The sequence below is a fragment of the Hoplias malabaricus genome, chromosome 13, assembly GCF_029633855.1.
Source record: "Hoplias malabaricus isolate fHopMal1 chromosome 13, fHopMal1.hap1, whole genome shotgun sequence".
Classification (NCBI taxonomy): domain Eukaryota; kingdom Metazoa; phylum Chordata; class Actinopteri; order Characiformes; family Erythrinidae; genus Hoplias; species Hoplias malabaricus.
In genome coordinates, this window is record NC_089812.1 from 21,511,968 (window position 1) to 21,537,770 (window position 25,803).

At 44.7% G+C, this 25,803-nt stretch overlaps 1 protein-coding gene across 2 annotated transcripts in view; it reads left to right on the plus strand.

The window, feature by feature from the left end:
* The window catches only part of syt3 (synaptotagmin III), a 71,923-nt gene that overhangs the window by 15,409 nt on the left and 30,711 nt on the right, over nucleotides 1–25,803 (plus strand). For both annotated transcript variants that reach the window (XM_066642845.1, XM_066642846.1), the window contains exons 2-5: nucleotides 8,530–9,422; nucleotides 19,907–20,311; nucleotides 21,012–21,117; nucleotides 21,752–21,934. In XM_066642845.1, coding sequence (XP_066498942.1) covers nucleotides 9,275–9,422; nucleotides 19,907–20,311; nucleotides 21,012–21,117; nucleotides 21,752–21,934 — 842 coding nt within the window. In that variant the 5' untranslated portion in view covers nucleotides 8,530–9,274. The remainder of the gene's footprint in view (nucleotides 1–8,529; nucleotides 9,423–19,906; nucleotides 20,312–21,011; nucleotides 21,118–21,751; nucleotides 21,935–25,803) is intronic.

Genomic DNA, 25,803 nt, shown 5'->3' on the forward strand with positions numbered 1-25,803 from the left:
GCCTTGCGCCCAGTGATTCCAGGTAGGCTCCAGACCCATTTCCACCCTGAACTGGATAAGGGTTTCAGACAATGAATGGATTCTGGATGAAGCCTTTAGGCACATTTTCAGGGGGAGGCTCATTCTCTTATATGTGCCTCTTTAGAACATCCTCCTATTATAATCACAGGAAATACATATTCATTGGATGTTCTAAAGATATTTATATGGAAAATGGACCCAGTACTACATTATTTAATGGATTATTTTATGTCAAGCCAAGCTGGCCCAATAATGACTGTCTTTGGATGTCTGTGGTCTGACTGTGCTCACTGGGTTTAGACGAGTGGAGGTCAGCTGGTGGTGAAGAGGAAATTAAATGTTGTGTTTGTCTTGAAGACACAGATGTCTGATTCCATTCACCAGTTCTGGAAAGAAACCTGATTCTGTGCAATGAACCACATGCAGAGTCGTGTGTCAGCCACATCACCATCGCACCCCAGGACCCGAGGAAAATGTAGATGCTGTAAAAGTATCATTATCTGAAAGCACTCCCAAAATACTCTACATAGCCAAATGTTAGTGTGCTAGAGACCACCCAGTAAACATCATAATGTCCATAATGACCCCATCCACTCACACTCAGACAGAGAGATTCGGACTGACCAGAAATCCACACGCTGTCATCTGAAATTGCCCATCACTGCCACACTGTGAGACTCCAATCACAAACCCAATATTAGCAAACACAAAGGCCACCACTGTCCAGTCAGCCCACACACACACACACATCAGAGCATCTTTGCAACACAGGGGGCTCCCTGGTTTCTACACCGGCAAAAGCAATATTCTTCAAATTCTATTCTTCACCCCTGTTCCATTCAGCTTTTCGGTACACTCTCTGCCCCAAAACAACTTGTCCTGAAATATGTGTACCATGCAAAAGCAATATTCCTCATGACGGTGTAATGTCCTTCACACCAGAGGTGGTCAAAATGTGGAGTGGGCCCCAGGAATTGCAGCGGGGTCATGGGTGAGAGATGAAATTTCAAATAAATATTTAAAGACTGCTGACAGAGCCCTGAATGAGGAGAGGAAGTCTTGCCGAGTCGAGCAGGAGTTCACATGAGCCGGAGTTCTGTTCACATGAGCAGAAAAGAAAAGAGAAGGCGCTGTTATCATCATGTGCTGCATTTAATTACATTTTATTTTGTAGCCAGTAACTAACACACAATAGAATAACAATTCATATGAAAATCCACCTTTTATGAGCAGAGGAAATACATATGTGCTAGACATTGCAATGAAACTGTGCCAACAACGTCTTCATATGGACTAGTTCTAGTCACGCCAAGTCGGCCCAGTGATGACCAACTCTGGACGTCTCCAATCTATCCAGGATCACTGGGTTTAGACAAGTGGAGGTCGGCAGCGCTGCTGGTGAAGAGGAAGTAAAATGTTGCGTAAGTCTTGTAGACACTGAGACGTCTGGTTCCATTCACCAACACTAGGAAGAGATCAGTGTCTGCAATGATACAATTCCATCCAAACTGTCTCCTATCACTGGATTATGCGGGAATGTTGGGAAATGCTTGAAGTTACTATTCACTTTTGGAGTCAAGTGTTCGCTGGTCTGTTCGGGATTTTAAACAAGCTCCAGACAACATCTGTCCTTGCAGACTGCGTCCTGGTTGTGCTGTTTTATCTCTCGCTTTGAGAAATCATTCCTCCTCCACGGTGAGTATAATTACAGCTGCTCGATATTTCCAATATGATTTGCTAATGACTCCACCGTTAGCGCTTGTCGTGTGCTGTTATTGATTAGCCAGCCTTGCTCCAGCTCCTGTTCAGAGTTCTCCATCATGATGCATGATTGGACGGTGACGGAGCGGATGAGAGGTTGCTGTTGTTTGATTGGATATTGACCTCGCTGCCACTGTGGTCTGTGATGGCGTGATTGGACGGTGGAGGTTCCTGCCTGCAGATTGGACGCTGACCTTCCTGGTTGAGGGGGCTCAGCTGTGGTGTATTGCTTTTCCTGCGGATATCGATCCGGCGCCGGACAGCAGTCAATGGAATGTCTCAGAGAGGTTTTGTATCCCTTTGTGGCGCGGCGTGTGTCTCAATGTCCGTGTCAATGTCACTTGTGTCCCTTTCTGAAACGTGAAGTCGTGTCTGGTTTGTCTTTACCATCTCAATGTCTTGCAGTAACTGAGCATATGACATCGTTCATGTCCATCTGCTAAGGCCAAATTCCATTTCTTATTTTAGGTGTAGTGGTTAAAACCTTCCTCTATGAAAGGGGATAATGCTTCAAGAGCCAGATACATCATCAGTAGGCAGCTCTGCCAGTCTGCAGTGATATCAGAGTAGCTGCTGGACATTGGTTAAATTTAGGGCCTCGTTTGCCTTCAGAACAGTTCCACAATCATATATTATCACCCTCTCTTCACGCTTCTGGGATATGAAGCTGAATTCAGATCCTTATTTAGTAGCTACCATGTCATCAGCTACTACTACTAGTGATGTGTTCTGCTTGTAATGCAGTAAAGGGCCATGATTCACTAAAACTAATGTCACTTTTTTACTGTATGAAACCCACTTTGCTCTTTTGCTTTTCCACTAACCAAATCTGGTGCCTGGTCCCTGGAACCGAGTACTCTTTTAGTCCCTGGTACACAACGAGCCGAGCGGGTACTAAATGTGGCGTGTAAACCTTGCAGAGTGCTGATTGGCCAGAGAGACTTGTTTACACTGTGAAATGCAGACATCCAGCACTAACCTGCCGCTTGTAAAATCTCCAGCTGCAGCAGAGATCACATTTGTTTTTGTCCGTCTCACAATGGCAGCTCATAAAATTACACAGTGGTCTTTTGATGCTTTTGAAGCTGGATGTGCAATAAGGAAAACTTTGCTGTGTTCAGTCCAAAAAACAAACAAAATAAAACAACACCAAGTGAATACATAACGAGTAAACTGCGCCTAATGTTACTGCTGCCCTTGTTGTAGTTTTCAAAGCATGGGGTTCCCATTAGAGATGGGGTTTGGCAATATTACTGACTCCATTTCATGAGCGAGCTGTGCTAGTGAAAAAACAAGCAGGGAAAAGCGAGTCGAGTCGAGCCAATGCCATTCAGTGGAAATGCACCATAAGATAATACACTGATTAACTATTTTTTAAAGGAGAAAATACTGACATTTGTCTAACGTTTCTTTGTCCGTTGCGCTGGCTTCTCACCAGTGATTCATAAGACGTGTTAAGAGTGTGACTCAGTTTGAAAGTCTGTGTCACCTTAACACTCCATCCTACCCCTTAATCCCAACACCAACTGAGTCTTCTTACCCCCAGGGCAAAATAAACAGGTAGGGCTTAGTGGTAGGAGCATGGGGAAATGGAATTGACCCTTGTAATATATTCAGTTATACTACAGTAGGCACTGAAAGCGGTCATCCTGAACAGGGCTGTTTAGACAGGGGGAGAATGCTGCTGTGGGGTTTGATCCTTGTAGGGTTTTGACCAAAACAGGCCACAGGCATATTGTTAAAAACCAGAGCTGCATTCCCTTGAGGAAAAGGGAGATATTTTGTCATAAGTGACTAAATTACAGGAATGTTGTCAGCCATCGTTTCACATGGTGTGAGGGGGAAGCGATGTCTGATTAACTGCCCAAACGAGCAGTTAATGAGCGGTCAGACATATATGTGGATTTCTGACAGGTCAGAAATGCTGGAGGCTGGTTTTTTTGCAGTTTGAGCATCTCAGGAGTCGAATTACTCACCTCACCATCTCGCACACAGCTGTCTGTGAGAAATAACACTCACAATAACACACACATAGCAAGACACAGGGTGTTGGTCAGTGCCAAGCAAAAACAGAGCGTAACTCCATATAATATATGGCCAATAGTTTTGAGATGTTTGTTTATTCAACATATATTGTGAAAACGGTGGTGTGAGTGACTGGGTGAGTGTGTAAAACTGTCCACAGGTGTGAGTGTGTGAGTCACTGAGTGAGTGTGTGAAACTGTCCACAGGTGTGAGTGTGTGAGTGACTGGGTGAGTGTGTAAAACTGTCCACAGGTGTGAGTGTGTGAGTGACTGGCTGAGTGTGTGAAATGGTCCACAGGTGTGAGTGTGTGAGTGACTGGGTGAGTGTGTGAAATGGTCCACAGGTGTGAGTGTGTGAGTGACTGGGTGAGTGTGTGAAATGGTCCACAGGTGTGAGTGTGTGAGTGACTGGGTGAGTGTGTGAAACTGTCCACAGGTGTGAGTGTGTGAGTGACTCGGTGAGTGTGTGAAATGGTCCACAGGTGTGAGTGTGTGAGTGACTGGGTGAGTGTGTGAAACTGTCCACAGGTGTGAGTGTGTGAGTGACTGGGTGAGTGTGTGAAACTGTCCACAGGTGTGAGTGTGTGAGTAACTGAGTGAGTGTGTGAAACTGTCCACAGGTGTGAGTGTGTGAATGACTGGGTGAGTGTGTGAAACTGTCTATAGGTGTAAGTGTGTGAGTGACTGGGTGAGTGTGTGAAATGGTCCACAGGTGTGATTGTGTGAGTGACTGGGTGAGTGTGTGAAACTGTCCACAGGTGTGAGTGTGTGAGTGACTGGGTGAGTGTGTGAAACTGTCCACTGCTGTGAGTGTGTGAGTGACTGGGTGAGTGTGTGAAACTGTCCACAGGTGTGAGTGTGTGAAACTGTCTACAGGTGTGAGTGTGTGAGTGACAGGGTGAGTGTGTGAAACTGTCCACAGGTGTGAGTGTGTGAGTGACTGGGTGAGTGTGTGAAACTGTCCACAGGTGTGAGTGTGTGAGTGACTGGGTGAGTGTGTGAAACTGTCCACAGGTGTGAGTGTGTGAAACTGTCCACAGGTGTGAGTGTGTGAGTGACTGGGTGAGTGTGTGAAGCTGTCCACAGGTGTGAGTGTGTGAGTGACTCGGTGAGTGTGTGAAATAGTCCACAGGTGTGAGTGTGTGAGTGACTGGGTGAGTGTGTGAAACTGTCCACAGGTGTGAGTGTGTGAGTGACTGGGTGAGTGTGTGAAACTGTCCACAGGTGTGAGTGTGTGAGTGACTGGGTGAGTGTGTGAAACTGTCCACAGGTGTGAGTGTGTGAAACTGTCCACAGGTGTGAGTGTGTGAGTGACTGGGTGAGTGTGTGAAGCTGTCCACAGGTGTGAGTGTGTGAGTGACTCGGTGAGTGTGTGAAATAGTCCACAGGTGTGAGTGTGTGAGTGACTGGGTGAGTGTGTGAAACTGTCCACAGGTGTGAGTGTGTGAGTGACTGGGTGAGTGTGTGAAACTGTCCACAGGTGTGAGTGTGTGAGTGACTGGGTGAGTGTGTGAAACTGTCCACAGGTGTGAGTGTGTGAGTGACTGGATGAAGATGTGATGCCCTGTTCAGAGAGTGTTCCTGTCTTGCATCCAGTGAGTCCAGTTAGGCTCCACATCAAATGCAACCCTGAACAATATGAAGTGGTTACACAAAATGAATTAATGTTAAATATAAGCAAGCTACCTCTGGATCCTGTGCTTTAATTTCTGTATGTCATTAATGCCATTAAAGAGGAGGGCAGATGAGTCCTCTCCTGGGACTTTTATTGATGTAGCGTGATGTGTTTATTCTGCATGGGATTGAACCCTGGCCTTCTGAGTTTAAGTCAGTGGTGTTTCTTACTTCACTACTATTTCATGAGGATTACTTAAGGAAAGAGAACAGCTGGACTGAATTTCAGCGATGGACCCTAATGGATTTGGGTGGTGTTCATTGCTCTTTATGTTAATAAAAACAATTATTATTTCATTATATAGGAACTTAAAGCAACTATCAAAGAAAATCAGCCCAAGCGTTTATCAGTGAGTCAACACTGGAGAAGTCCTTACATTTAAGATTTAAGGCTCTGAAACCAAACGCTGTGTGATGTAGTATCAAGTCTCTCTCTTGCTCTCTCTCTCTCTCTCTCTCTCTCTCACTCTCTCTCTGTTACTTCTCCCTTCTTATGACTGTCTTCTCTTCTCATCTCACCATCTCTCTGTCTCTCAAAAGCATCCACTTCTCACTTCTCTTCTTCTCTAACCCCCCCTCACCTCTCTGTGGTATTTCTGGGCAGTCGCTCTTCAGTTTGCTGCCAGAAGGCCATCTTTCAGATTGAGATACGCAGCGTTTTAAAGTCGGACACCAGACTGATTTACTGATGGGGGACGCAGAGAGATGGTGAAGGAGGAGGCCTCTTTTTGTAATGCACTAATCTCAGACTCATTTTTACAATGGAGCAACGATCTGTGATGGACAGATAAATGGACAATAGATCGGCCACTGCTCTGATAAAGCAGCTTTTAGAGAGAGAGAGAGAGAGAGAGAGAGTACGAAGGAAGGAAAGAAGAAGTGATGTAAGAGTGAGAGAGAGATATGACCCCCAGGAGACAGATAGGGAGAGAGATAAAAGAAAAGGAAGAGTGTGAGAGGATAGAGGACAAGTAGGGAGAGAGGGAGGAGAGTGAAGGAGAGAGAGTCCTGACCCTAATCTTGTCCTAAATGACTTATAGCTGTACTTAAGGTTGTGATAGATTGATTGATAAATCAGGAGGGGTGGGAGATAACCGGAAAGAAACACTTCAGCAAAGAGAGAGAAAGAGAGAGAGAGAGAAAGAGAGAGAGAGAGAGAAAGAGAGAGAGAGAGAGAGGCAAAAGAAAAAAAGCTGTCTGTAAAGGCAGAGTACATTAAAAGACTGATGACATTGTGCACACCTAACCAGCATGAAGCGATGTCCTCAGGGTGACCGATCAGGACACGCTGCTCAGTAATAAGTGATCCTATTGGTCAGAGAGGAGTACGCCTGAGTGTACAGTGATTCTATTGGTGTGTTAGAAACTGTGGACCACCATTTCAGCACATGTACCTCTCCGTAAACAACTGAACCATAGACAGAGCTGAAACGGGCAGCTGCTGAATTTGGGAACACATGGGCAGATTGGAACTAGGGCAGATCATGTCACTGCCCCACAGCTGCAGGTGGGATCCTCTCCTCGGGTCACTGTCTGTGAGGAATGTGGTGTGTTCTCCTGGTGTCTGTGTGGGTTTCCACCCATAGCCAGAACGCATTTTGGCTGGTATGTGTGCAAATTTGTCCACAGGTATGAGTGTGTGAGAGTAACGGTGTGTGTGTGACATTGTCCACAGGTGTGAGTGATTGGGTCCTGATCAGGATTGCAATGAGTCACTCACACACACCTGTGGACAGTGTGAGGGCGGTGTGGGGTTGCTTTGTTCCAGCGTCGTTGTGGCTGAATTCAGCACCAGAGCCATAGATGAACAGATAGAGTCAAGAGAGTCATGGTTTATCCACGGTTTACAATGCGTTCAGATCAGAGTGAGATATGATACACATGTGGAAATGTGGAAAAGTTCAGAGTCATGTTGCTGAGCTTGTGAACAGCAAAGAAAAGGAGCCAATGTGTCCCGAGACACACTGAAAACACACAAACGGAACATTTTTTCCTGTTTTTTTCCCCTTTTATTTATTTATATAACACTGTTGTTGTAAGTGACCCCATCAGCCTCCACTGCATGGTAGTGCTTTATTTGAGGCTCTGAGTTCTTTCTGGAGATTCTTTATCTCGACACGAATACCATCACAGATCTGGTTCTCAAACAAGAACCGAACTGGTTCCACTTGTGTGACATTCTGTGTGTTCAATGGAAAAGGGCAAGGGCAAACATAGAAGTGAAACAAAGGGCACCTTTCCATAGGTTATTTAGAAAAATAGTCAGCACTTCTGAATTCAGTGGTATCAACAAGGAGTTCTCCCCCCTCTTGTTCTCCTGCGGTAACAACATCCACTCCTCTGGGAAGGCTTTACCCTAGATGTAGGAACAGTGTTGTGGTATTGGAAAGTGCTGCATCACTCCACAGAGCACACCTCTACCGCTGAAAAACCCAATGCTGGGGGAACTGTCTAATCAACACTTGGACGTCGGCATGGTCAATGTCGCCGAATGTGTGGATGCTATAGAGTGTGTTCTTGTATTCGATTGTGTTGAACTTGTTGTTCATGGTTCTCCACTGCAAGCAGCCGAGGTTGAGAAAGGCTGGAGTATTCCTTTAAGCCAACAGTGGTCTCACAGTTTGAAGCGAGGCAGGGAGCGAAAGGAGGAGAGAGGGAGGGGCGAGGCGGGAGCGAGTGAATGAAGGAGAGGAGACACAAAGTGGAAGGGAAGAGCGGAGAGGTAGGTGGGGCGTTGACCTGTTTTTTTTTCAGACAGAATGAGCTCAGAACAAAGAGGGAATGCTAAAGAGGTGTTTTAGATCCAGCCGGAGTCCCGCGCTGACACCCAGACAAATTATACACACCACCTCTCGGCAGCTCCAGCATCTCCTGACAATGTCGCCTCCGTTCCTCCTCACTGGCTCAAAAGTATCGGGACGGAGAGATCACAGACGACTACTCAGCACGTCTACATGCTTCTTCTCTGTGCCTTTGTTGCTGTAACCATATGCGTCACATTTCTTTCTCTTTTCTTTTCCTCTCTCTTTCTCTCCCTCTCTCTCACAGGCAATGTCAAACATTCCTTCCAATCTGCCTGTGAATCGCAAACAACATTAAAGATTGAATGGAAAAAACCCAGAAGAGCTTCTGCAGCCCCCGGCGTCCCCCCAGGAACTACATAACCCAGAATTCAACTCTGCTCTGACTTTGGTTTTAAGGACCAAACTGTGAAAGCACAGTCTGTCTGAATGTTACAAGCAAGAAAGGTCCATGCTACGTCTTTCTGAGTGACTGATCTAAACACAACCCCGCTGATAATAAGCGGAAGGATATTCCACACGACTGCAGTGATTTGGCTTTGACCATTTCACCATGACGAGGACGGTAGGGTCTCAGAAGCATAGTTTATGAACACATAAAAGTATGTGAGAGAATACAGTCACTACAGTTTGCCTTCGTCTCTACGTCTGGTGCTTCATCCCTGCCTCGGGCCCCAGGGGGATGGATGTGGCTTACAAATCTTTGGGTGTGGAAGTCATTAAATGTTCTAATTAAATCAGTAAGCAGTCCTCTAGAGAGACCCTCGACTCCCTATTGGCCCAATTTCTCAGACACATAAACAAAGCCTCTCGTCTGATTGGGTCCTTGAGGGAATTCGATAAAATAAATAGATAAATAAATAAAACGAGAGGAAGGTGGCCATTCCCACCCTTCTCCGCTGAGTCTCCGTCCGATCGGTGAGGGGCGGTGAGGGCCGCGCCACCACTGGCCGAGGTTTTGGGGATCTGCAGAGTGCGATGCGGATTGGAGGATGTCGGGGGACTGGGATGAAGACATGTGCAAGAAGGCGCTGGTGCTGGTGGAGGAGCTGTGCTTCCGCTCCGGAGGGTACAGCCAGAGCGCCAGCTGCCAGGAGTTCAGCTACATGATAAGGGGACACAACAAACAGATGGACTCAGGTAACTGCCTTCTTCTACAATAGCTGCTTCAATACACACATGTAGGATTTCTTCAGTTGTCCAGATCAAGTAAGCACAAAGTTAGTTCTGTCCAGTAGCTTTGGGCTTAAATTACCTGGCTGAGAAAAAAACGTACTTTTACCACATCTATGGCAGGGAACGCCCGTACGCTAGTGCACGAGGGACAGTAAGTACACACACACACACAGAGTAGTGGGTAACAATCCCTGCAACTGGGGAGCATTTGGGGTTAGGGAACCTCAGCCATGGATGTCGAGGGAGGAGACAGTACGGTTCTTTTGTTCTTTTACTCCCCCAATCCCCAATTCCCTGCCTTTTGTGGCAATTAAACCAGTGACCTTCCATTCTAAACCCACTTCTTTAAACATTAGACTCCCAGATGAAGAATGCCTGCTTAGTAAAATGATCCCTTGTTACTATGAGGTGTAACAGCTTAGAGCTGAATAGACTTACATACTGTATTGTCTGTCCACTCTCTGTAGCCAAGCTTATTGTAACCAAGCCAGCCTCTCCCAAAAGGCACTCTACACCCTGTGGTCAACCTCCAAGTCTGCAATCCTGTGACGTCAACACTGTGCGGACAAAGAGAACAAAAGGCTCTATATTCTAGGGCAAGTTAATATTGATTCCTGCTGTGTCTGAGGGATTTTTAGGCCACGTTCTGGACTTGTTAAGGACGGGCTTTGAATGGCACCATAAATAGGACACCCTGTGTAGTCTTGCTTCATACAGATATTCAAGCTATGTCTGCAAACATACAGTGCACATGAAGCTGTGGTAAATCCCCAGAGAGCAGTCAATGTTTGGCCTATGCGCTGTTTTCTTTTGGCCCATATTTATGGTGCTTTTCCACTGCACGGTACATACTCGACTCTACTCTAGGCAGATCAAGTACGTGGAACCAGGGACTTTTTCAGTCCCTGCTTGGTCATGGTTCCAAGTGAGCCAGGTAGTGACTAAATGTAAACCCTGCAGAGCGCTGATTGAAAATGCAGGCACCCAGCACAAACTAGGTGTTTGTAAAAGTCCAAAAAAGTCCAAGCTACAAGAACTCACATTTGTTTTCATCTGCCTCACAGCAGCAGCTCGTAAAATTATGCAGTGGTTTTTGAAGAGGCCTTTCCCTCTGATTATTGGCTGGTGAAAGTGTCCAGCGAGAGCCGGATGGTGCAACAAGGAAGAAAAAACTGTACTGATCTGTCTAAACTGATGCATGGTGCTGTGCTCAGTCCCAAAATACCACAACACAATAAATAAACAATGCTTACCACTGCTGTTGTTGTGGTTTCCAAAGCGATAGCGACAGTGTTTTGAGACGTGTACCTTTCGTTAATTGGTTTTCCATTTCTAATCCTGCAGTAGAAAACGGAGAATGACCCACTTCCCTGTTTTGTAGTGTATCAACAGTACCGGAGAATGTAGATTTTATTTGTTTTTTTTCTTTTCTTCCAACGCATCAGAACACAAACACAGGGAGCATTAGAATCAGAAATGTTTTGATTTTAGTTTAGTTTTCCCTAACAGGAGGACAACAGATAAACAGCTATGTGTCACATAAACGTCACTGCGTTAATGTAATAAATGTGCTGCGATTTTGCAAACTAACTTAATATAAGCCTTAGAACACCCACTCCCGACACCCACGTCCCCAGTGTGTACAGAAATCTCAGCAGATGTTCCCCGTCCTTGACCATATTTTTAATTAAATTGTGAAATGGGTCAAGTTTGTTCATCTTTAATCTACCACCCGAATATGTTCCTCCGACTCAAAATATATGGTGTTATTAGTGTTAAAAACCTCCGGTTCTGGCTGAAATATGCAGCACAACCCATAATTAGCTACAAGCATGTACCATAGAGTGGAAAAGCATCATTGGACTTGAATTACGGCGTTAACTCAGAGTGAGTCTGACTGCCTCAACTCAACTGCCACATGTGAACCTTACTGTATATAGGCCACATGTCAGGTGTGTTGTGGAACAAATCTGGGACAAATGTAGATTTGTGTGGCCCATACATTTGCCAGTGCAGTAACTGAACCTTAAGTGCCAAACGAGAGACTAATTTGGCCCAAATATGTCTGCTACCTGGGACTAGACATTTGAATGTCATGGTCAATATTTATTCTGTTAACCCACGTATCATCTACCTCACCAATGTACACAGTCAAAATCACACTGAAAAAGATATATACCCTCTAATCCAACCTGCGAATAGATTGAGCTACAGGCTGCCATGCATTTATGCACCATTTTATAATTAGATCAGAATGTAAATATGTTAATAACACAAAGACTTTCATACTTACACACTTCCTCAGTTTTGGATCTACAGTACTGCTGTACAAAACCCCGCCTCTTCAGGGTCACCACTGCCAAAGCTGATGTGAATTTCCATTTCAAAATTGAAGTTTTGTTTGTGAAATTTATTTGCCCTGGACATTTGATGAGCAAAATTTCTAATGGGATTTTAGTAATTAACTAATTAGTTTACTGACTAAAGTCTATTGTGAACGCAGCTTTAAATTCCTCCCTTTCGATGACGCACACCAAAGTTACCTGAGTGATAACAGCCCCTCCTTTTGGGGAGTTTTCAGCCTGGTCAAAATGTGTGTGCAACTGGTCAGGTCCTTTTAAAAAAGCACTAAATTAAACAGTCTGATGCTAAACTACATGACTAAGCTCTTCAAAACCACAGCTTCAATTTCCTCAGGTTGAATAAATGGTTATCTGTTGTCTGTCCATTTATCTTCACCCAAACACATGACCCGAGCTAATAAGAAGCAAAGGTTAATAGGGGCCAGCTGACATTTTTGCAAATACATCCGTGCTAACATACCCTTTCTGCCTTTTGTAATGATTAAAGAATTATACTAATAATGATCTGGGGACTTTGCAAATCAGGGAGAACGGGCAAGAGCGTAGATGCCGCAGTGGAGAACGTTAAATCGCTCAAAGCAAGCAGTTCCTTGATTAAGTTGAAGGATGTGTTTGCATTGGCAGGTTGAGTGCTACAGGTATTTAAGGCTTTCCTGTTTACAGAGATGAAGATTAAGTCAGCACAAAATGGTCTGCAACTTAAATATGTAGTGTGTGCGCAGTGGAACAGCAGGAGAGAAAGCAAGGCGCGCTTCCATTTTGTGTTCTGAACCTCAGCTAAGGCCAGAAACAGGCTGCTGTAATGAAAATAATTCAATCAAAGCAGGGGCAGTCATGGCCAACTGAGCAGAGGCCAGGGCTATATAGGCCACGATCACTGGGAAACCAATGCTTCAATAGAGAGAAAGCAGCCGGGCTACAATAAAAGACTGATGACATTTTACACACCTAAACGGCATGACGAAACGTCCTCGGGGTGACTGATAGAGAAGCAATCTTATTGGACAGAGAGGCAGAAATCTGATGGCAAAATGATCTGGCTGTGAATCAGAATGGGTTTAGTAGTCCAGTAAGATAGCACTTATAAAGAATCAGCGTTGGCAGTACATCAGTTTAAGGCAGACACAGTACCAAGCACATCCATTAAACTGAGCCCGAAGTGAAGACTAAGAAAATGATCAAAAATATTGCAAATTATAAAACCGCTCTAGTGACAATCAGGGGTTAGCCTTGTTAACGTGCCTTTGTGGTGGTCTTTGTACACTTGAGAACATTTCATGAGTGGAATACATGGTCAGGGCCGTGGTTGAGCATTTCTGCTTTGAAACTGCAGCATTCCAAAGAGAGTTTCAAAAACATAGTTTCAGACAAACAGGGTATCTGATGTCACACACCTAGGGAACCAATCGCATCAACTTGCAGGGTGGGGCTTTCCAGCTATAGGCAATATATGGAAGAGCGGTTAGGGAAAGAGGTTGAGACAAATTGCATTTTCTTAGATCTGTGTGTACTGCGTGAAGGAGAAATTGTAGTGTTACATCTTGCAAGCCACTTATAAGGCATTATGGGAATACTTGGAAACGTTGGAAATAACTAAATATGTCATTCTGCAGAAGAAAGATGACTGAACAATCCAAATAAAATGGTACATGAAGTGAGGACTGATTAAAACCCCACAGCAGTGTTCTTGCCCTGTCTAAACAGCCCTGTGCCGATTAGCCATTTTCAGCGCCTGTTCCTTTAAATGACAACGAGCCACTCACTCGACATTCACCCCAAACTGCTAAAAAAATTTCCCCGCCCCCTTGTCTGAGTCTGTCCAACCACATTGCTGGACCTGCATTTATGTGAGAGCACAAAGACGAGGTTTAACACAATGAGCATGGAGAATTAGGAGCACTGGGTTAAAACGGCTAATAACCAGAGCTTCTGCTCCTTGCTCCTCACTGCTGAGTGCTCTGGGTCGGGGTGAACAGTGAGCGGCTCACTATCGTTTAAAGGAACAAGAGCTGAAAGCACAGGGCTGTTTAGACAGGGGGAGAATGTTGCTATGGGGTTTGATCCTTGTGGGTTTTTGATCAAAGCAGGTCACAGACGTTTCATTAAGACCCAGAACTGTGTTCAAGGTGGAGAATATTTCCACTTTAAGCTACAGAAGCAGAATCAGGTCACCAGACGCGTCTCGGCTGATCGCCTGTATCTGGGGTAATGGTAAATTGGGTAAATGGGATTGGCGCGGTTTCTTTCAGCAGGTTTCAGCTGAAAGCCCTGTATTAAGACAGCACTTGTAGTTAGCAGTGTATCTGGAAAGGGAGGGCTGTGCTAATTAGGCGGAAAGAGGGTAAAAGCAGGTGGAGACTCTTTCATATTCACAGTGCTGCCCCATATGTGCTGTGTTTTGCTGCGAGGCACTAGCAGCGTCAAACACGGCGTAATGAGGACAGGAAAGACACAGTGATTTTGCTGAGTCTCTTAATCAGCCAGGGTGAGCTTCATCAACCTTGCTTCAGTCTCAAACCTAACACTGAGAAAGGAGAGATATCGAAGCTAATGTGGCTAACAAGATTACTTAACAAGTCGACACGGTTCGGGACCAGAAAGATGATATAGGCTACAGTTTACATGATGCTAATTGCTAATTGCTGTGGCATATGCTGTGGGTAATACCGTAATGACGAGATGAGTGTGCATTCACAACACTACAGTGTCATATACTAGTAAAAAAATGGTTTTCTGAGTTAGGGGTGTGTCGATGTCTCTAACAAATCGTCTTGGCACCAAAACCCTGAGAGGGGGGAAAGCTGCAGTGGGCGGGGTTTGAGGGGCAGTATTTATGATAGTGATTACTCACTGTTTTAACACAAGGCGCATGAGCTGGCACTGAGTTGCTGGCACACAACCACAGGGTCTCAGGGACAGTTCACTGTCTGTGAGGAGTGTGGTGTGTTCTCCCTGTGTCTGTGTGGGTTTCCTCCCTCAGTCCAAACAAGCGTAGGTGGATTGACTGTGTCACATTGTCCAAAGCTGTGACCGCATGAGTGTGTGAGTGTTTGGGGCCCTGTTCACATGTATCTGGATATTTTTAAGGTTCGTCTCTGTGTTTTTGGCCTCAGGTCTCAGCTTTTCATAAACGCAGGTGCCCCTTGGCTACTCCTCATTCCCTGTATTGTAAAATATATAATTCATTAAACTACACTATACAGATACAGGGTTTCAGATTCACACACACACACATACACATATAAAATCTGTTTATTAATAGTTTTAATTATATTGTTAATGCATTAATAGTCATTTATAATCAGTTATAACTGACAGGGAAAGGGCAGTGGTGACCTGTTGTTTGCCAAATAGTGGACCCGCATCCTTCTACACCAGATCTTGCCAGATAGTGACCTCATTCTCTCCTCCTCCTCTTTGGGACAGACCCTAGGTGTTACTGACATGTACTTCTAGAAGTGTAGCTAGTTATTATTCACAATGAGTCAGGAAGGGAGCGTCACTACATCTGGGATAAAGCTGTGTTGTAGCTCCAGAAGATTTGAGTGGATCCTTGTGGATCTGGCCGGCTCAGAGGGGTGATTGGATGAGGCAGAATCTGTACTTGGATCTCTTTGGATGAGTAAATCACAATCTGTGAACATCTGTTGCATGTTTCCGGGTGGGAAAAGTGTCTACACATAGCTTGTATATGTCATGGAACAAAACGGTACAGTGTAGCAGCTGCACATGAGTCTAAGCTCACCATGGAGCACAGGACCCTGACCCTTGTTCTCTGGAGAGATGGAGCGCCATCCAGTGTCTTTAGGATGAGTTGCAATGTTCTGTAAGACAAGAGAAGTGCACTAGAACAGCTAGGCTTGAGGATGGAACTACGGATGGTCTGAAGGGTCAATCTAGGTAAGCGTGGCATTAATATGTTGTGTATGCAAATTAAATTGATTCAGCTTTTCCATTATATTGATGATATATTGATCATAAGTCCCCCCTCTCTTTCTCTTTCTCTCTTCTGTCTCTCTCTTGCTACCATCTATCTCGCTCCCTCCCTCCCTATCTCCATCTCTCTCCCCTCCCCTTTTCTCTCTCTTAATATCTCACTCTCTCCTTCCCCAAATACCTCTCTCTCTCTCTCTCTCTCTCTCCTGCTGTCTTTATTTCCCTCTCCATCACTGTCCACTTGTTTTTTCCTGCCATTTGCTTCCTGTCTTGCAGGCTGCCTTTATTAACCCCTCGACTGCTCTATCTCTCTTTTCCTCTTTTCGCTGTGTGCAGTAAATGTGTTATCTTGACCAGTCAGCCAATGTGTCTGATTCTACATGTTCACCAATCTGTTAGCGCTCTCTCTCTCTCTCTCTCTCTCTCTCTCTCTCTCTCTCTCTCTCTCTCTCTCTCTCTCTCTCTGTCCCTATTTCTCCTCTTATCTCTCTTTCTCTTTATTTATTTATTTCCTCTCTTCAACTCTTTTACTTTCTCCTTTCCCATCTCTCCCTCTCTCCATCATCTGCCTCTCTCTTCAGTCCTCCCTCAATTCCTCTTTTCCCTCACTCATTCCTCCTACTCCTCTTTTCCACACATTTCCCTTGCTCGCTCTGTTGGCGTCTGCTTTCACGCCGTGACAGATCAGTCCCTTCCCCCCTCTTACTTTCCTCATTGCCTCCGTTCTCTCCATCCCTCCATCCTCACGCTCTGATCATATCTTTTGAACAAGTGCTGATTAATGACATACACAGTGTAATGAATAATTCACCAAAGAGCAGAGCAGAGGAGGGAGGGTGTAGAGGCAGAGAGAGAGAGAGAGAGAGAGAGAGAGAGAGAGAGAGAGAGAAATGATGATGATGAAGGGGAGAAAAAGGAAATAAAAACAACTTTTTTCTGTCTCCTTTGATTTTTCCTTCACTTATGTTCTTTTTTGCACAGTTACTTTTCTGATTTCTCTCAGAGAGGGAGAGAGAGAGAGAGAGAAAGAGAGCGAGAGAGAGAAAAAGTGAGAGAGAGAAAGAGAGTTAGCATGTTTTGGACTGTGTGGAAACCACCCACAGGGCAGATGAAGCCCAGTGTGTTGATGACCGCTGCTGTGTCCAGCTGCTGCTGCTCTCTCAGTGTTTCAGAAAAAGATGTGGGTTATGTGAGAGTGAACGTGTACTCCAGTACTCCAGGAGCGACGCCCAAACTGAAGGCACTGTGCTTTTAGCCGTTCTAAATATCCCACTTTTTTAAATTGTTGTTTAGGCGGCCGTGCTTATAAAAGTACATTACGGTAGAATATTTGGACAAGGTAATACTCCACAGAACAAGAATGACAAAACTGAACATTTGTTAATTTGTAAAAAGTTTGTTAGCCAGTGAGCTATCCAAATCAGTAGCCCGAGGCTTCAAACTTCACTAGCATCAATGCTAATCCCCCTGTGTAAGAAACTGCTGAGGAAACACTCGACACTTCCTTTAAACTCAGCCAGATTAAGTTACCTCAGTAGGCATGTAAGAATTAGGACAGCCTATGTGTCAGGAGCACACATATGAAGTAGACAGCTTGCTAGGTTTTAGGATAGAGCCCCTGGTTATTTGTGGCATGTGGCCTTTTTTTTTCCGTGTACACGTTTAATTACCCATATGGCTGTATGTGTTTGGACCAAGAGTCCTGTTTACATTTGCCGTTAACGTCCAATCAGTGTGATTATTGTAAGGGCAGCTGTGGTCTACAACTTTGGAACCAGGCTTGGGACGGGTTCGTCCCACGGCATAAAAAATGGTGGAGGGGGGAGCAAAGCACCTAACCCCTAACAACATCTCTTGCCTGCAGCCTTTGTGTGTGTGTGTGTGTGTGTGTGTGTGTATGCTCACTGTCCCTAGTCATGACCCAGTGAATCTTCTGTCTGCAGATAATGATCAGATCTCATTTTCCCCAGATCTAAGTTTGTCTCCATAAACTGAAGCTCACTTCTTAGTGGACACATAAAGCTCTTGCTCTTGAAGACACTGAATCATTGAGTCGCTGATTCGGAAGTCAACTTCCATTTACAAAATACATGGAATTGCATTTACGCCAGATTTCTCTCACTTTATCATTTGGGCCAAAAGTCACAAGCTGGGCTTGACTTAGATCTGCAACACATCTGACATCTGGCCCAAAAAAGGTGGAGCTGTGGCTGAGTTGAAGCAGTCAGACTCAACCTGAGTCAACGCCGCCGTTTCAGGCCAAATGTGGTCTATAAAAGACCTGCAGACATGCCATATTTTTAACAAACATTGTGTTCTCAGCTGTTAAAACAACACTAGATATTATATTTACATTAAAATTACAACTTTAAAATACATCTACTGGTCCTGCTCAGTTCAGTGAATCAATGATTCAGGATCGCCAAAATCAAGAGCTCTATGTGTCCTACGCACTAAGAGTTTAGTGTCAGTTTACTAAGAAATTCTTAGGCCAGGAAAATGAGATCTGATCAGTCTCTGGTCAAGACTGGGTTTTGAGAACATTTACCGGATGAAGTTGATCTGATTTTAAAGACAAATGTAAACAGGACTCAAGGTCTAAACACGTTTCAATCCCAAACACAGTTACACTTTTAATTGTAAAGTAAAGTTGCTGAGGGTAACTCCAAGGCAGACCCTAGTTCAGTGAACCTTCTCAGAGTGTGACATCACCAGTCAGTGAGCACCCAGTGCGCCCCCTCCCTGTGGCTCTCCTAAATGCACATGAATCAACTTCTTAGCCGTGTTCTTAAAGACACAGAACAGAAGTTTGACACACCACACAGTCTTAAATACCACCTACGTTTTTGAGAGGTACAAGGTATTACCCATTAACAGCCCAACCCTAGGCCCATGAGTGTTTGTTGAAGGGTGAGTGTTTCTAATATAGTGACCAGTGAGTTGAAAGTCATGTGGACTTGGTTATAACCTGAAGACTGTTGCTCTGTTCTTTTAAACGGACATATCTGTCTTTACCTTCAGGGAATCTAAAGCTGAGCCAGACGTCTCCAGACCTGCCTCCAGCTTTGGACGGAGGGTCTGCTGCCAAAGGGATGACCAATGCCCATACGTGGCAAAGTAAAGTAAAGTTGCTGAGGGTAACTCTAAGGTAGACCCGAGTTCAGTGAATTGCTGAATCCCAGAGTCACTGACTCACTGAACTGTGTGGCTCAGTAACTGTGGACAGGTTCTTATTTCTTTGTTTTCTGAAGTGCAGCGCTGTAGTCAGTGAGTGAGGGTGACTAGAGCTCTAACAGATGGACAGGCACGGAGACAGACGACTACGTGGATGGACGAGTGTGTTGTTAGTTTGATTGACAGCTACCTCTCTGTCCCTGGGCTCAGAATGGAGCTGTTGGCCTCAGAGTGAAGCTGAAACAGAGGAGCCTGCGAGACATTTTCCTTTTCTCTTTTTCCTCTTTTTCAGCGATGACTCACTCGTTCTCCCCCAACAGCACCCCATCAACCCCCTCAAACGGTCATTAACATCTCTCTGATTGAAAGCTCATATTCACCGACACAAACTACTTCTCTCTCTCTCTCTCTCTCTCTCTCTCTCTCTCTCTCTCTCTCTCTCTCTGAGCTGAGCTGAGGATTCACACTGGGGGGATATTGTGTGCGTCGGGTGGTTCTGTCATTTCCACTCACAATGTGCTGCTTTTCTTTCCCTCTCTCTCTCTCTCTCTCTCTCTCTCTCTCTCTCTCTCTCCTGTCTTCTCTGTACCCACCTTTCCCTCTGTTTCATTCCTTTCATTCCTTCTCATTTCTTTCTTTCTTTCTTTCTTTCTTTCTTTACCTAAAGTTTCCAATTCCCTTTGGTTCTCTCTGTCATCTCTCTATCACTCCATGTTTTGTTACAATCTCATTATCTTCTCTTTCCATTTTGGCACTGTATCCCTCTATTTCTCTCTCTGTCTCTTTGTATCTTCATCCTTCTTTTTGATCTTTTCATCCTTTTTACTCTCTTTCTATTTTTTCTTTCAATGTTCTTTATTTCTTTATATAAATAGTATAAATAAATAGTTATCTGTATCTTTCTCTGTGCCTTAACATTTATCCCTCTGTCTCTCTCTATCTCTCACTCTCTTTCTCTCTCTCTCTCTCTCTCAGAGATCTCGGTCAGTCTTCTCTCGGTGATCGTGACGTTCTGTGGGATCGTCCTTCTCTCCGTCTCTCTTTTCGTCTCCTGGAAGCTCTGCTGGTTGCCATGGCGAGATAAAGAGGGCGGTGGCTTGAGTCTGACAGCGGGGCTCCTTCCTGGAGGGGCGGGGCTTACTGGGCTTGGAGGGGGTGGGGCGTCATCCTTGCTACCCCCTCTGCTGCAGAGGAAGGACACACACTCCTCCTCCTCCCTCTATCCCTCGCTGTCTCAGCCTGGCCAGCACCACCCTCACTTCTCGGAGCTGATGGGGGTGGAGGGTGGAGGAGGCCTGATGGTAGGGGGAGTGGTAGGGGGTCCCCAGGAGACGCAGGAGCACTCCTACCTGGACATGGACTCATACCCTAATAATGCAGGTCTGCACCCTGAGTACACACTCACTGCCCACTGCCCTGTCACCTGAGAGTTTTTACCATCTTTATTCTTAAATTATAATGAGTTTATTTTTTTAATATTAAGAATTTTTTCTCAAAATATTGTATTTTATATATTTTCTAATAAGGAGAGTTGGTAGAAACTGTTCAGCTGTATTTTCTTCATAGAGTCAACAGCAAAACAAGCCTTGTTTTTAAGTGTTAGCCAGCTAATCTATTAGCTAATATATCCATACTGTTCATACAGGCTTTGTAGAGGTTTCTAATAAAGTGGTCCATATATAGAGATGGGCTGTATCTACATTTTGCATACTGTTGAACAGTCTCAAAATATTATCTCTGTATAAAGTATTACTGTGGGTATTACTGGGGTGTGTGGTTGTGGGGGATGAGGAAGGTGCACGTTCGTGCCACACTGAGTCTTATATCTGTAAGCACAAATTTGAGTGAAGGGTTTTCAGCGCTGTATACCACCTACGTTTTTGAGATACCGTCCACATTTTTAAATACTATGGTACAAGGTATTACCGATTAACAGCCCAACCCTAGGCCCATGAGTGTTTGTTGAAGGGTGAGTGTTTCTAATATAGTGACCAGTGAGTTGAAAGTCATGTGGACTTGGTTATAACCTGAAGACTGCTGCTTTGTTCTTTTAAACGGACATATCTGTCTTTACCTTCAGGGAATCTAAAGCTGAGCCAGACATCTCCAGAACTGCCTCCAGCCTTGGACGGAGGGTCTGCTGCCAAAGAGATGACCAATGCCCACACGCAGCAGACTACCACCAGGTCACACACTCGTTTGCATAATTGTGAAGTTGTTTGTTTGACCTTTTTCTGTTTGTAAGTTGTTTGTAAGGCTTTTTTTGGTGTTTGAATAGAAAGGATTAGCTTCAGTGAATAACAGGCTTGAATACTGTAATGATATAGAGGGGGAAGGAGGGATGTGTCTGTTTGCATTCATTAGCTCTTAGAAACCTGTAGTATTTTGTAGTTTTGCTGTGTCTTGGATCTGTGTTGCATCAAGGTTTAGACGGATCTCAAAGTATGAATTTAAAATTTGAACCTGCATAATTCTTAGTAAAATACCGTCACTGTCCAAAAACCCTGCTATATATTATCTAATATTTATTTTTCTGGATCGTTGGACCACAGTCAGTGTACTTCATCATGAATAGTCCAATGAATATGCTCCAAATTTAGAGAATTTACAAAAAAGTTTTTCTTGCCTTCTATAAGTCTGCCAATATGTGATTTTATTTGGACAGCGACGGTATCTTCTACCCTTTAGGATCTTCTCTTTCTAAAGGCATTACTCTGCCTGCTTCTGTGGGCTACATGTGAGAAATAACTCAGCAGACTGACTGTGTGTGAAGGCCCAGGGCTTGCCAGGAGGGCTGAAGCGTTTCTGTCCTCTCACCAGGCCCAAGCCCATGACTCATCAGCTCTCCAGTCCAGATTTCCACGGCGAGGAGAAGAGTGATCAGGTGACAAGTATCGGTCAGATCAAGCCAGAGCTGTACCGGCCGCGGCAGGGCGAGCAGGGTGATGGCAAGCTGGGCGACACCTGCGGCAAAATCAGCTTCCTGCTGCGCTATGCCTTCAAGTGAGACAGCCATGACCACACCTTCCTCACAAGAACCCAAAATAACCTACTTACCCTCCTTCCATTCATAACCCAAAGATAACCCAGCCATGTCATTATTTCAAACTTGAATTAATTCCTAAACTCATTCAAAACATCTATTAACCTTTGCCCATAATCTCACAACTTTCAGACAATGTAAAATCACATACTAAACCCTTCCAAAACCCATTTAAAACCCCACAATAACATCTGACCCCAATTTAAAATTCCATAATACCCTCCCAACCTCATCTAAAATCACATAATACCCTCTCAACCTCATCAAAAACCCCATAATACCCCCCAACCTCATTTAAAATCCCATAATACCCTCCCAACTTCATCTAAAATCCCATAATACACTCCCAACCTCATCTAAAATCCCATAATACCCTCCAAACCTCATCTAAAATCCCATAATACTCTCCCAACTTCATCTAAAATCCCATAATACCCTCCCAACCTCATCTAAACCCCATAAAACCCCACAACCTCATCAAAAACCCCATAATACCCCCCAACCTCATCTAAAATCCCATAATACTCTCCCAACTTCATCTAAAATCCCATAATACCCTCCCAACCTCATCTAAACCCCATAAAACCCCCCAACCTTATCAAAAACCCCATAATACCCCCAACCTCATCTAAAATCCCATAATACTCTCCCAACTTTATCTAAAATCCCATAATACCCTCCCAACCTCATCTAAACCCCATAAAACCCCCCAACCTTATCAAAAACCCCATAATACCCCCAACCTCATCTAAAATCCCATAATACTCTCCCAACTTTATCTAAAATCCCATAATACACTCCCAACATCATCGTAAATCCCATGATACACTCCCAACCTAATCTAAAACCCCATAATACCTTCCCAACCTCATCTAAAACCCCATAATACCCCCCCAACCTCATCGAAAACCCCATAATAACATCTGACACCAATCTAAAACCCCATAATACCTAAACCTCCTCTGAAACCCCATACTAACCTCCAAACACCACAAACTATCTAGATGCCCACACCCCCACCCAAAAAAACCCATAGAACCCAAACTTTGTCCAAATATCATAACAACATCTGAAGCGCATCCAATCCCCCAAAATACATCTAACCCTGATCTAAACTCCCATAAAAACCTCCAACACCTTCAAACCCAATAATAACATACAAAGCCAGTGAATAAACTGGCAGTCACGCAAGCGCATATGAATATTATAAATCATTAAGTAAGAATCAATCATAATCGTGATTACAATACTAATAACAACAACAAAAACAACAACATGAATCTGTATCATTTCTTACACAGCTCCTGATACAGAATTCTGTTTTAAATTCTCATGGTTGTGACATTTCTTTTAGAGCCATGTGGAGTGTGGTCCCTGAGCACTGGAGCAGAGTAGCCCAGGGCAGCCAATCGGTACAGAGCTGATTTACATATATCGGTCTTAAAGGCACAGTGACAACAACAGCCAGTGTCATTCTGACAGACTGACTGGTGATAGGAAAATGAATTGTGACTGTTTTTTGTGTGTGGGGGAGTTAACCAAGACAAAAGATAGAACTATAGGGCCTTTATAGGATTCAGATTGGATTGAAGAGTGGATGGGGACATCCCTACTGTCTCCATGCGTTATCAGAGCGTTTCAAATTGCCACACAGAGCAAATCCATACGTCTCTCTACATGAAAGGCTTATAAATAGATTTGGCTGGGCACAGAGCATTAAGGCTTAAAGAGAGGCAGGCGGCACTGGGTGAGCCTCAGTGAGTTATAGGCCGCCTTTAGGTGAGACAGCCCTGCTCCTTTATTTCACACAGAGAGACATTAGAGCGCCTGAAAGTGCTGATGTTTGAGAAATGAGCGAGAGAGAGGCAGAGGCTGCTGTGGCCATGAATTATAAATGTCCAGCGCCTTTAAACAGGGCCGGTCCGTCAACACGTAACAACACAAAGCCCTGTTAGACCCAGACTTATAGACAGCGGCTAGCAAAGACGGAGGAGCGGAGAGTGGAGAGAGAGCGACTGAAGGGATTGTTCAAGATATATCGTGATGAAGGAATGCAGGAGCAGAGGAGTTTGTGTGCAAATAGATGATCTGGCAGACGCTCCTTGTTCATCACACGTCGGGAGCTGGTGTCATTACTCTAGTGTTACGAGTGCGAGGGAGATAGACACAAAGAAAATACAGCGCTGAATAATAAAACACTGTTGGCTAATACAGGAATTATGTCTAGTGGGTCTGTTTTGTTTACAGCTCTAAAACCACTGGTAGAGAGATTATGGATGTAGACCACCCAGCATTATTTACTTTCCAGTCAAAGCTGTCACTGACTCTTTCTCCAAGAGTCATACGAGACATAAGATAATCCAGCATTCAAAGGTAAAAAGTAAATAAATCAATTAAAAAAAACTGCTGAATGCAGTAAAGTCCAGACGCATTTAAGGCTGGACGATGTAAAGACTGAACAGTGTAAAGTTTGGACACAGTTAAGGCTGGACAGTGTAAAAATTGGACACAGTTAAGGCTGGACAGTGTAAAGGCTGGACACCGTTAAGGCCAGACTCTGTAAAGGCCGGACAGTGTAAAGGCTGGACACCATTAAGGCCAGACGCTGTAAAGGCTGGACAGTGTAAAGGCTGGACACTGTTACGGCCAGACACTGTAAAGACTGGTCACTGTTACGGCCAGATGCCGTAAAGGCTGGACACCGTTAAGGCCAGACGCTGTAAAGGCCAGACGCTGTAAAGGCTGGACAGTGTAAAGTCTGGACACCGTTAAGGCCAGACTCTGTAAAGACCGGACAGTGTAAAGGCTGGACACCATTAAGGCCAGACGCTGTAAAGGCTGGACAGTGTAAAGGCTGGACACTGTTACGGCCAGACACTGTAAAGACTGGTCACTGTTACGGCCAGATGCCGTAAAGGCTGGACACCGTTAAGGCCAGACGCTGTAAAGGCCAGACTCTGTAAAGGCTGGACAGTGTAAAGGCTGGACACCATTACGGCCAGACGCTGTAAAGGCTGGACAGTGTAAAGGCTGGACACCGTTAAGGCCAGACTCTGTAAAGGCCGGACAGTGTAAAGGCTGGACACCATTAAGGCCAGACGCTGTAAAAGCTGGACAGTGTAAAGGGTGGACATCGTTAAGGCCGGATGCTATAAAGGCTGGCCAGTGTAAAGGCCAGACACTGTAAAAGCTGGACAGTGTAAAGGGTGGACATCGTTAAGGCCGGATACTATAAAGGCTGGCCAGTGTAAAGGCCAGACACTGTAAAAGCTGGACAGTGTAAAGGGTGGACATCGTTAAGGCCGGATACTATAAAGGCTGGACAGTGTAAAGGCCAGACACTGTAAAGGCTGAACAATGTAAAGGCTGGACAGTGTAAAAGCTAGACACCGTTAAGGCCAGACACTGTAAAGGCTGGACACAGTTAAGGCTGGAAAATCTGATTTTAAGTTCAAGTTCTTGAGGCATGTGTGTAGCTCTCTGTTAAATATGTGTGTACTTGGACTTAATGGCCATTAAATAAATGAAGGGGGTTCTCAGATGTTTGCCCGCTGCTGTAAGAAGATAAACATCTGGACAGACAGACGATTACAGAAGTCACGATTTTGCTTCTATCAGAGCTCAGGCTCCCACAGTGTTGTCTCTAACCGATCCATCTCCACTGTGCCTCTGAGAGCTATATTTAGAGCCTGTGTTCCCTTTGGTGTTGGTGAGGCGGTACATGTGGTGCTCCCCTGTTATTCAGAGCTGTGCTTCTCCTTGCTGGGTTTGCTGTTGTGCTTTTTCCTGCTTACCTGTTTTCTCCACTCTTACCCCTTAGATCTGTAGT